The sequence below is a fragment of the Elephantulus edwardii genome, unplaced genomic scaffold (assembly GCF_000299155.1).
Source record: "Elephantulus edwardii isolate Elephantulus edwardi_28Jun2011 unplaced genomic scaffold, EleEdw1.0 scaffold00074, whole genome shotgun sequence".
In the NCBI taxonomy this organism is placed as follows: Eukaryota; Metazoa; Chordata; class Mammalia; order Macroscelidea; family Macroscelididae; genus Elephantulus; species Elephantulus edwardii.
This window is the reverse complement of record NW_006399824.1, coordinates 4183686-4198970: the sequence shown is the minus strand read 5'-3', so window position 1 is coordinate 4198970 and position 15285 is coordinate 4183686. Positions and strand designations below refer to the sequence as shown.

The 15285-nt window shown below is 50.5% G+C and overlaps 1 protein-coding gene across 1 annotated transcript in view; it reads left to right on the top strand.

Annotated features, from left to right (window-relative positions):
- The window catches only part of TSPAN15 (tetraspanin 15), an 81664-nt gene extending 71346 nt beyond the window's left edge, over window positions 1-10318 (top strand). The window contains exons 4-8 of the mRNA XM_006888994.1: window positions 1358-1453; window positions 2902-3018; window positions 7491-7538; window positions 9614-9730; window positions 10165-10318. Coding sequence (XP_006889056.1) covers window positions 1358-1453; window positions 2902-3018; window positions 7491-7538; window positions 9614-9730; window positions 10165-10314 — 528 coding nt within the window. The 3' untranslated portion in view covers window positions 10315-10318. The remainder of the gene's footprint in view (window positions 1-1357; window positions 1454-2901; window positions 3019-7490; window positions 7539-9613; window positions 9731-10164) is intronic.
- The last annotated feature ends 4967 nt before the right edge of the window (window positions 10319-15285 follow it).

Sequence of the window (15285 nt, the reverse complement as noted above, 5' to 3'; positions counted from 1 at the left end):
ACCTAATAACAAAAGCAACCATTTTGCTAAACCTGATGGTCTTTTCTAGCAAATATTCTTTCTTGGTGACATGCCCAAATTAAGCAGGTCAAAGTCTCACTGTCTTTCTGTCTGTGGAGCAGCACCTGGCTGGATTTATTAGTAACATGTCAATAGACCCAGGCCGTTACGTGAAGTGTCCGAGGCCTGGGTGGTTTCAAGGACTGTGTCCTTGACAAGGCCTCACAGCTCCTCTCAGCTTTGTTCTGAGTCTTGGATCTGGAAAAGTGGCCTGAAAGACAGGCTCACTTGGAAGTGGGTTATGACACTGATTGTACAACACAAGGACGTAATTAACGCACACGAACAAGATGTTCACATATGGCATAGGTTTACTACATGTATTTTTACCTTGACAAAAAAAAAAAAGGGTAAAAGATGGACCTCAGAGTGGCTTCACAGTCAGGGGAACTGAAGCCTGGAGAGGAAGGCGGAGCCAGGAAGGGACATGCAGGGTTGGAGGGCCAGCACTCAGAGCCCTGCTGTCCCTTGTACCCTGTGGGCTCCTCCCAGGAGCAGTCTGGGTCTTCTGTCCAGGCCCCAGAGTCCAGAATGCCCCCTTTGTGCCAGCCTCGCCTCTGTGATATGTAGGCCTCTGCATCTGAAAGCTGCAATTGTCACAGAGCGTGGAGCTGTAGGACTTGCTGCCACCCCCGCCCTCCCTGCTGTGGGGCCCTTTGTGCACCAGGGTCTCAGCATCTCAGCACACAGCCTGGCTGTTGAAGCAGAACACCAGCGTGACCGGGAGAGGGCGTGCTGCCAGGTCCTGTGCCAGCAGAGTTCCTGTGGGATGCAGGAAGAGGCCTGGCCAAGGAGTTCAAGGACTGAGTTCTAGGCTCTGCTGTGTGGCCTGGGGCAGGTTGGACACCCTCTCTGAGCCTCTGCTTTATTGCTTGTAAACTAAGAGCTTGGATGGTAGAGAGGAAATCTGGAGGGATTCCAGCTCAGGTCTGAGTCTGGGTGGTGGAAAGAGCACCAGTAGGGATCAGACAGCCCAGACTGCACCCAGCATAGCTGCTTCAGATTTGAGTGACCCTGCAGGTGGCCCGCCCCCTCGGGGCATTGGCTGCCTGGTCTAGAGGAAGTAGGATGAGACTCTTCGGCTGAGACGTCGCCCTGAGGGATTCAAGCCCCAGATGAGGGTTGGGGAAAGGGCTGTGGGCTGAGTGTGCAGAGCGGGGACTAGAGGGGGCACAGTGCTGGCAGGGATGTGGCTGCCTGGCCCCTGTGGGCACTCTCTCAGTTAGACTTCTGGGAAAACTCAAGTTGGATTCTGGGGATGTGATTCTTTCCCTTTGAGACTTCTCTCTCTCAACAGACCATTGACTTTCTGAATGACAACATTCGAAGAGGAATCGTGAACTACTATGATGACCTGGACTTCAAGAACATCATGGACTTTGTTCAGAAGCAGGTGGGTATTCAGGCCCCTACTCGAGAGGGCAGGAGGGAGAGCCCAGGGGCTCGCTGTTCCCAAGGCCGGATGAGGGCCAGCGATAGGTGACCCTCTGCAGGCAGTGATGCTGGACCCCAGCCTTCTCACCAGCCCTCTGTCCACACCCCTGACCAAGGGGGTCCTCCTCCTCGCTCACCCTCGCTGGCTACATGGACCCTCTCCTGCAAAACTCTCTCTCTCTCTCTCTCTCTTACACACACACACACACGTAAACAACTAACAAACAAAACAAGGTCAAGTATAGCTATAAGCTACGTAAGTGTCCTGGAGTACCCTCTTCCAAAGCTACAGAGCCAGAAAGTGTCCACTGGGCAAAGGTCCAAGCCTACAATTCCAGAGGTTCTCCTGCTAGTTCTCTTCAGTAATGGGGAGCTCACTCCCATTATTCACGAACAGCCCAGTGGGGAGAGGGGTCTTCACCAAACCCAGTTTCCCCACATTGGGGGAAACAGCAATGTGATGAAGAGTGCTTGTGGGACATTATTTACCAATCCAAATAATAATGATAGCAGCATTGATGGACCAGCCAGTGTTTTCTTGGGTCCTCTACCTCAGTCTTCTTTAGTCCTGAGCCCTAGATTCCTCACTGCACAAGAATCTCAGACCTCTTCCTCCTGTGGCTGTGCGAGCACTATCCCCACTTGGCTCAGCACAAGTGCCTGAGGATGTGCCAGGCACGTAGTGAGCCCTCAGGAGGCATCAGCTGTGGGGATGACATTGTTCTAGGTAAGGAAAGCAAAGTTGGGGGCCTGTGGGCACATGGCAGCTGCTTCCTGAGGCATTTCCCTGGACGCCTCAGCTGACCCGGTTCCTCTGGCCTCTCCAGCCTGTCACATGCAGCAGCCACTCCCTTGGCTCAGCCCTGAATGTCCTGGCTCCTTGCTGTGGCCACAACAGGTGTAGCTTGCAGAGGCCTCTCTGCCAGGAAAGCGCCCATCAGCTTTGCCCGGAGAGCCCAGCCCTTCTCCTGGTTGAGCAAGATGTTTTCCTTGGAACCCGCCATCAGCCGGCCTGGGATTCCATTCTCCCGGGGTGCGGGTGGAGGATGACTAATGCTTGGTGTCAGGCCCGCCCTGTGCCCAGTGCCTCCTCCTTGCTCACCACCTCCTGGGAGGCCCGTGCCGTTCTGGACGTTCTGACCTAAAAGGCACAGCCATATGTGTTCCATTATAGTCACCACCATGATATCCCACCCTGGTGCTTCCCAGACTTACTTGCATGCCTCCAAGTGATGGGATGCTCACCACCTCCTGGGCAGCCCCTGCCATTCTGGATGGTTCTGATCTAACAGAGTGTGCTTCCTGCAGCCCCATTCCATCCATCTGTTCCCTGACACGTCCCCTCCTGCAGTCTGATGGGGGCTCGGTGTTGATGATAGCCCGTCTTCCTGTCTCTTCCTTTTTCAGTTTAAGTGCTGTGGTGGGGAAGACTATCGAGATTGGAGCAAGAACCAGTACCACGACTGCAGCGCCCCTGGACCCCTGGCCTGTGGGGTGCCCTACACGTGCTGCTTCAGAAACACGGTAAGGCCCACTCCTGGGGGTGGGGTGAGGTGGAGGCCACCCCAGCTGGTCAGCACCTCTCTCCTTTCTGCCCAAATTGAGGACAGAGGTGCAATGGGTGGATGGGGATAGGAGTGAATAGAGAGTAGTGGCTGGAGGCCAGGCTCTCCCCAGGAGCTGGTGGAAGGGATAATTTTAGGGGGGTGGTGGGAGACTTCCTCTTTGTGAAGACAGTAGTAATTTAACACTTACTATGAGCTACTATACCCATAATACCAGCAGTTAATAAATCAAAAGATGTGTTGTATTGGGGAAATCTGCTGTCAAGAACCTCTCCAAAGTACTAAAGACCAGCGATGTCAGTTTAAAGACTAAGGTGCATCTGATCCAAGCCATGGCATTTTCATTTGCTTCATATGCATCTGAATGTTGGACAGTGAATAAGGAGGATAGAGGAATAATTTATGCCTTTGAATTGTGGTGTTGGAGAAGAGTACTGAATACCCCATGAACTGTCAAAAGAACAAACAAACTTGTGTTGAAGGAAGTGCGATTTGAATGTGCCTTAGAGGCAGGGTGGTGAAACCTTGTCTCACTTACTTCTGACATCTTTTCAGAAAGCACCAGTCCCTGGAGAGAGACATCATCCTGGGAAAGGTAGAGAGAGGGTCAGCAAAAGAGAGGAAGAGCCCCTTCAGCCAGGTGGATTGACACAGTGACTGCCACAGTGGGCTTAAGCATGACCGAGGTGAGGAGAATGGCCCAGGATAGGACGAAGCTCAGACCTATTGTTCATTGGATCCTTAGGAGTCGCAGTTGACGTGACGGTACCTAATAACAAGCTGCCGAACTCAATGAGAAGTCCAACAGCACTTGAACCTATCAGAGGTCATGAGGATGGTTTGGGATAGGGCAAAGTTCAGATCTGTTGTTCATAAGGTCGCCAAGAGCTGAACAACACTTAATGGCACCTGATGACAGTATGTACAGTGGCGAAGTGCCCTGGTTGTATTCATTCATTCAGTTCTCACAATGAGGAGGCAGATTGCTGTTATTTCATTCACTTTATAGATGAGGAAATGCGAAGTTAGATGCCTTGCCTGAGGATGACAGGGCTGGGATGGAAGAGGCTGCTTGTTGTGAATTGTTGCACAAGCCAGACTCAGAGAGGAGAGGCCTCAGGCCAGGGAGCAGAGTTGGGTGGTGAGCTCTGCGGGGCCAGCGGAGGGCCAGGCAGGCCTTGCCCTTTGGCATCCCTCCTCGCCTTTGGGCCAGAGGTCTTGGTGCCCACCAGCAGCAGGGTATGATCTTTCCAGCCCTGTTGCCTTCCAGCCACATGGACCATGTCCCATGTAGTCGCTGCTCAGAAGCCAGTGACTTCATCAGTCCTCTGTGCTTGACTGATGTGCCCAGAAATTGTCTCATTTGTGCATCAGAACAAGGTGGAACACTCGGCAATTACTCACACCCCGAGGAGTCATGGAAAATTTCCTTCCTACCGCGCCCACCATGCCATGCCCACTGCGGAATCTGCAAACGAGCAGCTGTGGTGGGGGTAGCGCCCGCCTACACATGTGCCAGCCCTAAAAGGGGCTGGGCATAAGTGACCGTCTCGGAAATTTTCGCTGCCATTTTAGGCTGGCTGACGGGGCAGCAAGGAGGGCTGGGGAGGAACAAGGATTTGCAGAGTCCTGTGGTGATGATCCTGAATTCAGTCACCCAGGGCAGAGCCCACTGGATGTCCAAGCTGAGAGGCATACAAGTTGAATTTGTATTCATTCATTCATTCATCCATCCATTCATTCATTCAGTTCTCCTGTCATCCAATGTTTAATGAGGATCTGTATTCTGGATGTGGTTCTAGTTTCTAGTGATACTAGAAACACACAGAAATCAATGCCCATTGAGGTGACAGAGGTGCTGTCCCTCTGGTAGGGAGAAGTGGCAAACAGGAAGGACTCTGATATTACCTTGAGTGACAGGGAGCAAGCCGGCCTTCAGTGGAGGTCTGGTGGGTCTGACTTAACTTTACCAGAGACCCCTGGCTGCAAAGAGACCAGAGAGACAGGGATGGACAGTCAGCAGGCAGTGCCAGGTGCCACAGGTGCCGTTGGGAAGTTGATACTGAAATGCTGGTCAGTTTAGGGATGTACTTGGGATTGGCATCAGTGGGAGATAAAAGCAAGGTTGGGCAGAGGGAGTCCAGCAATGATGTAGTCTCAGGAGATTGTTGTTGTTGTATGTTGTGGAGCTGACTAAAACTCATAGGGACCCTATTGAACAATGGTTCTGAACCCTGCCCTATCCTGAGCCAATCTCAGTGTCTCAGACATTCCTGACATCATGGCCACAGTCACTGTGTCAATCCATCTCATTTAGGGTCTTCCTTTTCTGTCCTGGGCCTCTACTCAATCAAGCATGATGGCCTTCTGCAAGGACTGGTCCCCTCTGGCCACTTGCCCAAAGTATGTGAGAGGAAGTTTCATATTCCTTGCCCCCAAGAAGCAACCTGATGTCATCCAGAGGGGGTGTGGGCAAATTTCCGAGGATGATTCCAGATGGTTCTCAAGTTTCCCAGTCTTATAGTAGCCACTCAGGAAGGGACTTAACAGCAGTGTCCTCACGGTGTCCACACCAGGAGGAGAGGAGAGGCTCTGAGCCGTGTGGAGGTGGTAAGAGTGCTAAAATGTGGCCAGATTCTGGTTGCACTCAGGAATTGACCAGATTTGAAAGTAACCAACAGGATTTGCTGCAAGTCAGCTGTGGGAGGCTAAGGGTTTGGCCCGAGGCACACAGAGGCTGGCCTTCTTGAGCTCCTGTCATGCTGGCTGCTCTGTGGGAGGCTGTCCCTGAGTCCGTTCTTTCATTTCCATGGGGTGCTCAGACCCTGGATAACTTAGCACTCTCTCTTGTGCTTTGGGGTGAACTTTGGTATGTCATTCTTTTTTTGGCTGCCCGGGAGTCCCCTTTCTGACTTCCTGTTTCGTGGCTGTGGCAGATGGAGTAGCTGCAGACAGCCGACCTCGGCTCCTGGGAACCTTCAGCAGGATGGGATTCTGTGGTCAGACGCAGGCAGCCTTTACCTTCTGAGGGATGTGGGTGCAAGTTGCTCTTGTGGTGAGGGGACTTTCCTAGCAAGAGGGCAACTCCTTGAGAGTGACAGAGTAGGGTTCCTCTGGGGCTGGTATGGTGACATTGCCTCCTGTTTCTTATTTCTTTTGTTTAAGTCCAAGTTTCATGAAGTCAGGGACTTTGTTTTATTCTCCTTTATCCTAAGTGCCAGAACGCCTCAAATGAATACTTAATGAATGAATGCCCACTGTTAATAATGCCCGCACACACTGTGCCCTCCAGGTCTGGCTCCTTGAGGGTCGTGGCCAAAGCCTCGAGGGGTCTACAAGGTTAGTCTCACCAGCGCTGCTATCAAAGGGGTTCTGGGAGTTGCTAGAATGAAGGTCTTGAGTGGCAGCCTAGTCAGAGACGTTTATGTACCCACCCTTAAGCTTTAAGACCTGGCACGAAGACTGACCGCTCAGAGGGGACAGCTGCCTTCCTGGGATCAGATGGAGAACAATGAGGGGGTTCAGCACTCACCACAGATTTTAGGGGGAGACTGAAGGGCCTTTATATCCACCCATTCAACATGCGTCTCCTGGGTCCCTCCCCACCATGGGTGCCTGGGCAGCCCACCTGAGGCCAACCACCATGCTGATTAGTGACAGGGCAGGACATAGACCTGCTGGCCACTCTACTGGTGCCCTCAAGGGTGTCTCTGGTACCCACAGCCCCCTGACCCACAGTAGCTTTCACCTAGATGTGAAGGGTAGGAAACAGGCTCTCAATATAGATGGAGAAGGAGATTTCAAGGGGGACAGGAAGGGACAGGATGTGCTCCTGCCAGCCTGTGACATAGGACCTGCCCTGGGCAGGGGTTTGATAGGGTTGGTGGCTGCCTCTCTGGGGCCTGAGCCAGAGAGAATGAGGGAGACCTGAGAGGCTCCTTTTCCCAGGAAGAGTATGTGGCAGTGCTTCCCATAGCCCCCCGAGGAGGTGGCTGCTGTGAGCTAAGCCAGGGGACTCTGTTCTCACTCTCAGATAAACCGCGGCTGGCTGGGCGCCCGGCTATGGTCCGAGTTATTCCTTCCAAGGAATCAGTAACCACTCCTTCCACACTAATCTTGGAGACAGCAGATGATTGCCAGCATAGCAGTGGCCAGGGTGGTGGCAGTGGCCAGCCCTGCAGCAGCATACGCTCGTCTGTGTCCCTGGTGGCTGTTGAAGGAACAGCGCCCCCCTCTCCCAAGCGCCCGAGGCCCTACCACCTCACACTTCCTCCTGGACATTTCTTAGAAGGGGAAGATAGAACTGCAGATTGTGGAGTCAGGCTGCCTGAGTTTGAGCGGCTCTGCCTTTGGGTGGTGCTTTTGTGCCTCAGTTGCTTCATCTGTAAAATGGGGAGAATGGTCTTAGCTATTTTACTATTTCTATTTCAGACAGAAGTCGTCAATACCATGTGTGGCTACAAAACCATCGACCAGGAGGTAACGTCTCTGAATCCCTTTCCCCAGGAAATGCTGCTTTTCCTGTCCCACCCCACGATGACTGTAGTGGTTCTCAGGGATGAAACTTCTCAAATTCCCCAACATTCCCACTTCTAGACAGGAACCAGGAATTAATAGGGGTTTTCCACTCCCAGTGAGAACCAGAAGGGCTCAGCAAACCTGGAGTTCCCAAGCTGGGAACTATTAAAGTTTGCTTCTGTGTGGAGTGCCCACTGCAGAAGCCCATGTCCCACTCTGTGCTCAGAACCAGCCTGCTTCTGTCCTCAGAGCCTAAGGTCTGCACATGGCTCTAATGAGCCTCCATGGCCTGGAACCATGAGTTATCTTGGGAACCCCCTGGGTCAGCCTCCTGGGTGAAAATGCCCTGGGTAAGGAGAGAAGCTAGGGGTAGTACAAAGAAGGGAACTCAAAATAATGGTGACCTAGATATGCCTCAGGATTGTTGTTGTTATGTACATACCATCCAGTAAGAACCTACTCATAGCTGATCCCCCAGGGGATTTTCAGAAGCAGTATATCACAGGAGAGGAGATTTTTTTGGTCTTTGTCCTGGACAGCAGCTAGCTGGTGGATTCGAACCATATGTCTTTGGGCTGACGGTGCAGCTCCTTACCCACAAGGCCAAAAGAGCTCCCTCTGCCCCAGAGTCATGGTTCTCTGAATGAGGGCCCTGGACCAGCAGCATCACTTGGGAATTTGTTAGAGAAACAAATTCCCAGATCTCCCAAATCAGAACCTTTTAGGATTGATCCAGCAAGTGATGCTGACAAGTTTGAGGATCACAGACCAGCAGAAATTCTCAATCAGACTCGCCAGACATTTTTATAACCAATACAGTGAAGCCTGGCATAGCTGGAACTTGATGAGATTGTCTTGCTTCTCTGGGCTCCACACATTTTTTGCCTCTGAGAGGATGCAATTTTACTGCATCTCTATTGCTCCTTTTAGAGGAAGATGCCTGCATTTTCCTTCTCTGGCACGCTTCCACCTCACACAGACTCTGGCTTTTGCAAGTTTTACTGTACTTGGTAACATTCTATTTGGAGTCCCTGGATGGTGCACATGGTCGATGTGCTCGGCTGTTAGTCAAAAGATTGGAGGTTTGAGGTCACCCAGGCACCCCAGAACATGATCTACTTCCAAAAAAACCCAAACAAACAAAAACCCCACCCATCAAAACCCTCTGGAGCACATCTGATTGGCTGCTATGACTCAGAATCAACCCCGTGACAACTTTTTTTTTCGATTATCAACCTACACACCAAATTTCAGAGCAATTGAGACAATGACTGAAGATAAAGAGAGAAGTAAGACAAAACAATTTACCATTGTATATTTCCATATGTAAATGAGCAGGCACAAGACAGATACTGCAATGAAGTCATCAGGTGTGTACACCTATACAAATTTCTCAGTTGAACAGCTGCAGAGGCAGCTGGTACAGGGACACTGTTGGCAGTGCATCGATTCTGTGGATGAACAACTCTTCATAAAGTTCTGAACGAAATAGAGGACAGTCATGCATTAATTTACAGAGTAGTACTTCTGGAAAGGGAGCTCTGGTGGCTGAGTTCATAGAGAGTTGCACTGCTGACCCCAAGGGGGTGCCTCTCTGACTCCACCAGCTGGGCACTCAGTGCTATTTACAGCCTGGAAAACAGTGAGTGGATTCCGACTGGCCAAGAGTGAGTGTGAGTGTGTGATTTCTGAAAAATTCAGAGTGTGTTCAAAACGTGCAGACAACACTTTCGTTTCATTCACACAAAGGCCCCCGTGCATCTGAAAGGCTTGCTGGTGGAGCAGGACTGTCTGAAGCTCCGCTGTCACTAACCCCAACCCCAGTTGTGTGACAACCAGTGTCATCACGAAGGTCCCAAATGCTCCCTCTGAGATTGTGTTTGAGGGAACTCCTCTGAGAGAGGCTGAGGGACTTGCCTGACTTGCAGTTAGTGGTAGTCAAGACTATAGGGCGTGTACGTGTGTGTGTGTGTGTGTGTGTGTGTGTGTGTCTTCCACCCTCACCCACCGGCTCTGCATCTGTCTCCTGTCTGCAGCGGCTCAGCGTGCAGAACATCATCTATGTGCGGGGCTGCACCAACGCCGTGCTCATATGGTTCATGGACAACTACACCATCATGGCTGGCATCCTGCTGGGCATCCTCCTGCCCCAGGTGGGCTGCTCTCCCCCTGCAGGGAGCGGAGCTAGAAGTGGGGTGATGGGCAAGCTGTGGGTTCAGATTAAGTGAGGTTTGCTGATTAGGAGGGAAGTGCAGGCAAAGCACAGAGGGAGGGAGGGAGAGGCACAGCTTGCACCGGCCATCCATCTGGGCTCACCTTCGGAGGCCTGGGAGTGAAGGGGGTGGATGGCATTTGCATGGTCGTAAAAGCTTTTGCAGCCTCTGAGTGCGGTTGGTACAGCGGTCATGCCCATTATACAGATGAGGAAAACAGGCTCAGTTAAGGCCTGGCAGACAGTGCAGCCTGAGGTGGACGCCCGAATCCCTGACCTGCAGGAGGCGGCCTTGGGCAAGCCATGGGGAGGCAGAAGAGGGAAGTCTGCCCCGTGTCCCCCAGGGCCCTCACCGGCCTTGTCCCTTCCCCTCAGTTCCTAGGGGTGCTGCTGACTCTCCTGTACATCACGCGAGTGGAGGACATCATTGAGGAGTACTCGGTCACCGACGGCCTCCTGGGGCCCCGCGCCAAGGCCGACGTGGAGGCCGCGGGAGCCGGCTGCTGCATGTGCTACCCCACCTAGGACCGCGGAGGGACCTCAGCACCCCAACCCGAGACTGGGGCCTGGAGAGGGGGCGGCTGCTCCCCACATCGACCAAAGTCCAGCGTGTGTTTGTTTGCGTGTGTGCGGCTGGCTGCCGCGTCGTCGCCAGGGGGCGAGGCTGCGCAGCCTCTGTGGCCCCGCCCCACTGCCTCCCCGACAGCACCCCTCGATCCTGGAGACCTTTGGGGGGCCGGGAAAGGGGGACCTCGGGGTCCTGCTCAGGGCTACACGCCGCCAGTGCCTTGTTCAGGAGGGGTATTTATGCAGCGTGGACGGCAATAGTCTACTGATTTGTAAATAGAGCGTGAAGAGGGTGTCAGGGGCGCAGCTCACTGGCCGGGCTGGCCTTTTGCAAGGTGCCTAGAGCCTCCTCCCCCAAGGCTGCAGCTTGGCTGGCCCTATTTTTCTACATGATTTTTTAAAACATTCATGTTTTTATAGTTAACAGGAGTTTCTGACTAATTAAAACTGGATATTTCCTCCCATCAGCACCTCAATTGCTGTTAAGATGGACGCATAGCTGACCCTTCAGAGGGTTTTCAGGAGGCTATAATCGCTCTGGAGGGAGGAGATTGTCCATCTTTCTCCTGCCCAGCAGCTGGTGGGTTCGAACCGCCGCCAGAGAGGCGCCACCTTCGGGTTAACAGCCCAACTCCCTGCAGGCTGCGCCACCAGATCAAATCAGTCCATTAATCAATAAAGATGTGATTTTTAACATCTGTCTCTTGTGCTCTGCTTGGAAGCCCCTTAATGGTCTGAAGACTGTGGGGTGGGCACACTCGTTGAAGACTTGGGGAGACTGAGGCCCGGGGAGATTAGCTAACGGTGGTTGCTGGGTGGTTTGATGTAACTTCTCTTACTCTTTGACGTTATTCCTTAAAGAAATGGCTTTTTTCTAGCCGCGTGGGTGCTCAGCCCTGCCCTTTGTTCTGGGAACTGAGTATGGGAAATGTAGGGGAAGGAGGCAGAGAGGTCACAACTTGGAAATAGACTTACTTGAAGTTCCTCACGCAGAAAGTGGGGCAGATGAGGACTTAGGGAAGCCAATGTTCCACAAAGGAGCAGTGCTCACAAGCCTGCCTGTGGGCCTGAACCACGCGCAGTGCCAAGCAAACCTGGGTGCCGATCTCCCCCTGCTGGACACGGCTGGACTCGCGTGCATCAGTCTACTCAGGCCGGTAGTCCCAAGGCTCAGGTCAGCCTGGGCGGGCATGGGAGCTGAATGAAGGTGATTGACATTAAAAACACCTCTTGAGCTTACTGTTTATCCTAGAAGGGGAGACCACTGGTCCTTATGCCTTCCCTGCTTCCCATCACCATACAGACAGACACCATCCAAGTGATGCTTCATACCCAAGTGATACTTCCTAAGTGACCAGGGATCATGGATTAGCATCTGCAGACACTGAGCTCCAGTTGACGGTACTTTAGCTTCCAGATCTCAGTCACTCACTTCTCCATTCACAAGGCAGAAGACATGGGGAGGACTTTTCCAATCCTGTGATTCAGACTTGCCTGATGTTGTTATGTGCTGTTGAGTTATCTGTGGCTCATAATGACAACAGCTCTGAATCCTGCTCTACCTTGAGCCAAGATTATGGTCCCTGACACACCTACCCCCATGACCCCAGTCAGAGTCAATCCATCTCACCCACAGAGGGTCTTCCTCTCCTGCGCTGTCCCTCCACCCTCCCAAGCATGATGTCCCTCTCCAAGGACTGGTCCCTCATTGCAGTATGCCCAAAGTATGTCAGATGGAGCTTTAGAATCCTTGCCTACAAGGAGCAGCCTGGTTTCACTCTCTCCAGGTTGAACCCGTTTGTTCTCCTAGCGGTCCACGGTATATTCAATACTCTTCTCCAGCACCAAATCTTAAGGGCATCAAGTTTCCTTCCATACTGCCCTGGGCCCAGAACGTTCACTGATAGGCTGAAACCTAAGTTTCTATTTCCCAGTTTCTTCTCCTTCTCAGGGAGGCCTCCATCCCTGGTCCAGGCACATAGTAACTGTCTCCGTCCTGCTCAGATGTGGGCACCACATGGTACCTACTCAACCCCACTTCTGTATCTATTCCCACTCAGGGGAGAGAACTCCACCCATCACCTGCAGTATGAGAGGCGTGTGTCCATACCATCTGCCCTGTGCTGATGTGGGCTGTGACTTGTTGGCCACTGGGCACAGTGTCTACTGGCAAAGCTGACCTTATCTTTTTTTCTGCATAAAGAGCTATTCCGTGTAAATACAGCATAATTTATGTCTTGTTTTGCTTTGATTTTTTGAATTTTGATACCCACTTACTGTACAAAATTCATTCACTTACAAGAATACAGTTTCTGACAAAAGCCTTTTGGTACCAGCATCCAGGAAATCAAAAGAAAATTCCACTTGGAAAATCTGCTGTCAGGGACCTCTCCAGAATATTGAAGAACAGTGACGGCAGTCTAGAGACTAAGGTGTAATCCAAGCCATGGTCTTCACAATTGCTTGCTAAGCATCAGAGAGCTGAACAATGACTATGGATGATAGAAGAAGAGTCTATGTCTTTGAGCTGTGATGCTGGAGAAGAAGAGAGGGTGAAACTGAGCTGCTCCTTAGAGGCAAGAATTTTGAATCTCCATCTGACATACTTTAGGCATGTTACCAAGCTGGGCCAGTCTTTGGAGAAGAACATTATGCTTGGGAGGATGGAGGGACAACGCAAGAGAGGAAGACCCTGGACCATTACTGGGGTAATGGAGTTGATGTGTCTGAGACAATGAAATTGGCTCTAGATAGAGCAGGGTTCAGAGCTGTTGTACATAGGGTTGCTAAGAGTTGCAGGTAACTTGATGGCACACAACAACAAGAACAACAAAAGCCTTTACATCATACTATATATGAATACTCATCTTGGTTTTGTTGTTATGTGCTGTCGAGCCTCTTGCAACTCATAACAACCCTATGTACAAGAGCCCTAAACCCTGCTCTGTCCTGTGCCAACATCACTCTCTCCAACACACCTATTCTCATTACCCCAGTCACTGAATCAATCCATCTTATCAAGGGTTTTCCTCTCTTGTGCTGTCCCTCCACCGTCCCAAACACGATGTCCCTCTCCAAGGACTGGTCCCTCCTTGCAACATGCCCAAAGTATGTCAGATGAGGCTTCAGAATCCTTGCTTCCAAGGAACAGCCCAGTTTCACCCTCTCCAGGATGAACCTTTTTGTTCTCCTAGCAGTCCATGCATACACCAAAAGCAACTCATTTCATACTGTCAAGAGAAAGGACTATTTGTCGATATTTGGACATGAAAGTCAACTGCATGAGAACAAGTGGAAAGGTGAAAGAGAAGTAATTAAGTAGACACTCCAGTTTCAAGAAAATCTTGTCTGCTTTGCCTGATCATTTAGCAAAATATTCAGTCTTGTAGCATAACAAATAAACATAGTGCTCTGAATTAAACACCTTACAATAAGGGCTTATGTGATCCTGCTGAAGATCCTCCACAAATGACTGGAACAGTACATTTTGACAAAGAACTCCCAGAAATACAAGCTGGGTTTATAAGAGATCATGGCACTAGAGACATTATTGCCAATGTGAGATGAATCTTGACAGAAAGCAAAGAATACAAGAGGAATGTCTATCTGTGTTTCATTGACTATGCAAAGGCATTTGACTGTGTGGATCACAACAAATTGTGGCTAACCTTAAGAAAATTGGCATCCCAGAACAGTTGATTGTGCTTATGCAAAACCTATGCTTTAACCAGGAGTAAGTCCTCAGAACAGAGCAAGGAAACACTGTAGGGTTCAAAATCATGAAAGGAATGAGTCAAGGATGCATTCTGTCTCCATACCTTTTTCAATCTATATGCAGAACAGATCATTTGGGAAGCAGGGCTTTATAAAGAGGAATGTGGCATCAGAATTGGAGGAAGACTCATCAACAACCTAAATTATTCATATGACACAAACATGCTTGCTCAAACTGAGGCAGACCTGAAGTGCTTGCTGCAGAAAATCAAGGACTGTAGTCTTCAAAATGGATTGAAGCTCAACATCAAGAAGACAAAGATTCTCACCACTGGGCCAATTTGCAGCACCATGATAGATGGAGAAGAGATTGAGGTTGTTAACAATTACAGCTTGCTTGGCTCCACAATCAACACCTTTGGCACCAGCAATCAGGATATCAAAAGACAAATTGTACTGGAAAAGTCTGCCATCAGGGACCTCTCCAGAATACGGAAAAGCAATGATTCCAGTCTGGAGAATAAGGTGCCATTATCCAGGCCATGGTCTTTGCAATTACTTGCTGTGCATCAGAAAACTGGACAATGACTAAGGATGACTTCAAATCGTGGTGCTGGAGAAGAGTCTTGAACATACCATGGATTGCCAAGAGAACAAATAGGTCTGTTTTGGAGAGAGTGAAACCAACTTTTTCCTTAGAGGCTAGGATTTTGAAGCTCTATCTCAAATACTTTGGGTGCGTGGCCAGGAGAGACTGGTCCTTGGAGAAGAACATCATACTCAGAAGGGTAGAGGGACAGCTGAGGAGAGGAAGACCTCAAATGAGATGGATTGATACAGTAACTAGGGCAATGGAGGTAGGTGTGTAAGAATTAGTGAGACTGGCTCAGGATAGGGCAGGCTTCAAAGCTGCTGTACATAGAGTTGCAATGAGTCTCAGGTGACCCAATAGCACATAATAATAACAACAAGGGCTTGTGAGTCAGGCAAAGGAATTTTAAAATGGGTTCATGGGATCATTCTACTCTTAATGTCGATGTCTTTGTTGAAATGACTCCCAATCTATTCGTTAGTTCTTTGGCATGTTTAATGTCAGCAGAAGCTTTCTTTCCTGGCCTTTAGGGCTTCCTCAGAAGAATGTACCATATTTGGAACAAAATTGCTTTTAACCTCTTCCCAGTCATCCTGAATACAAATTTCTCCCTTTTTAATGAA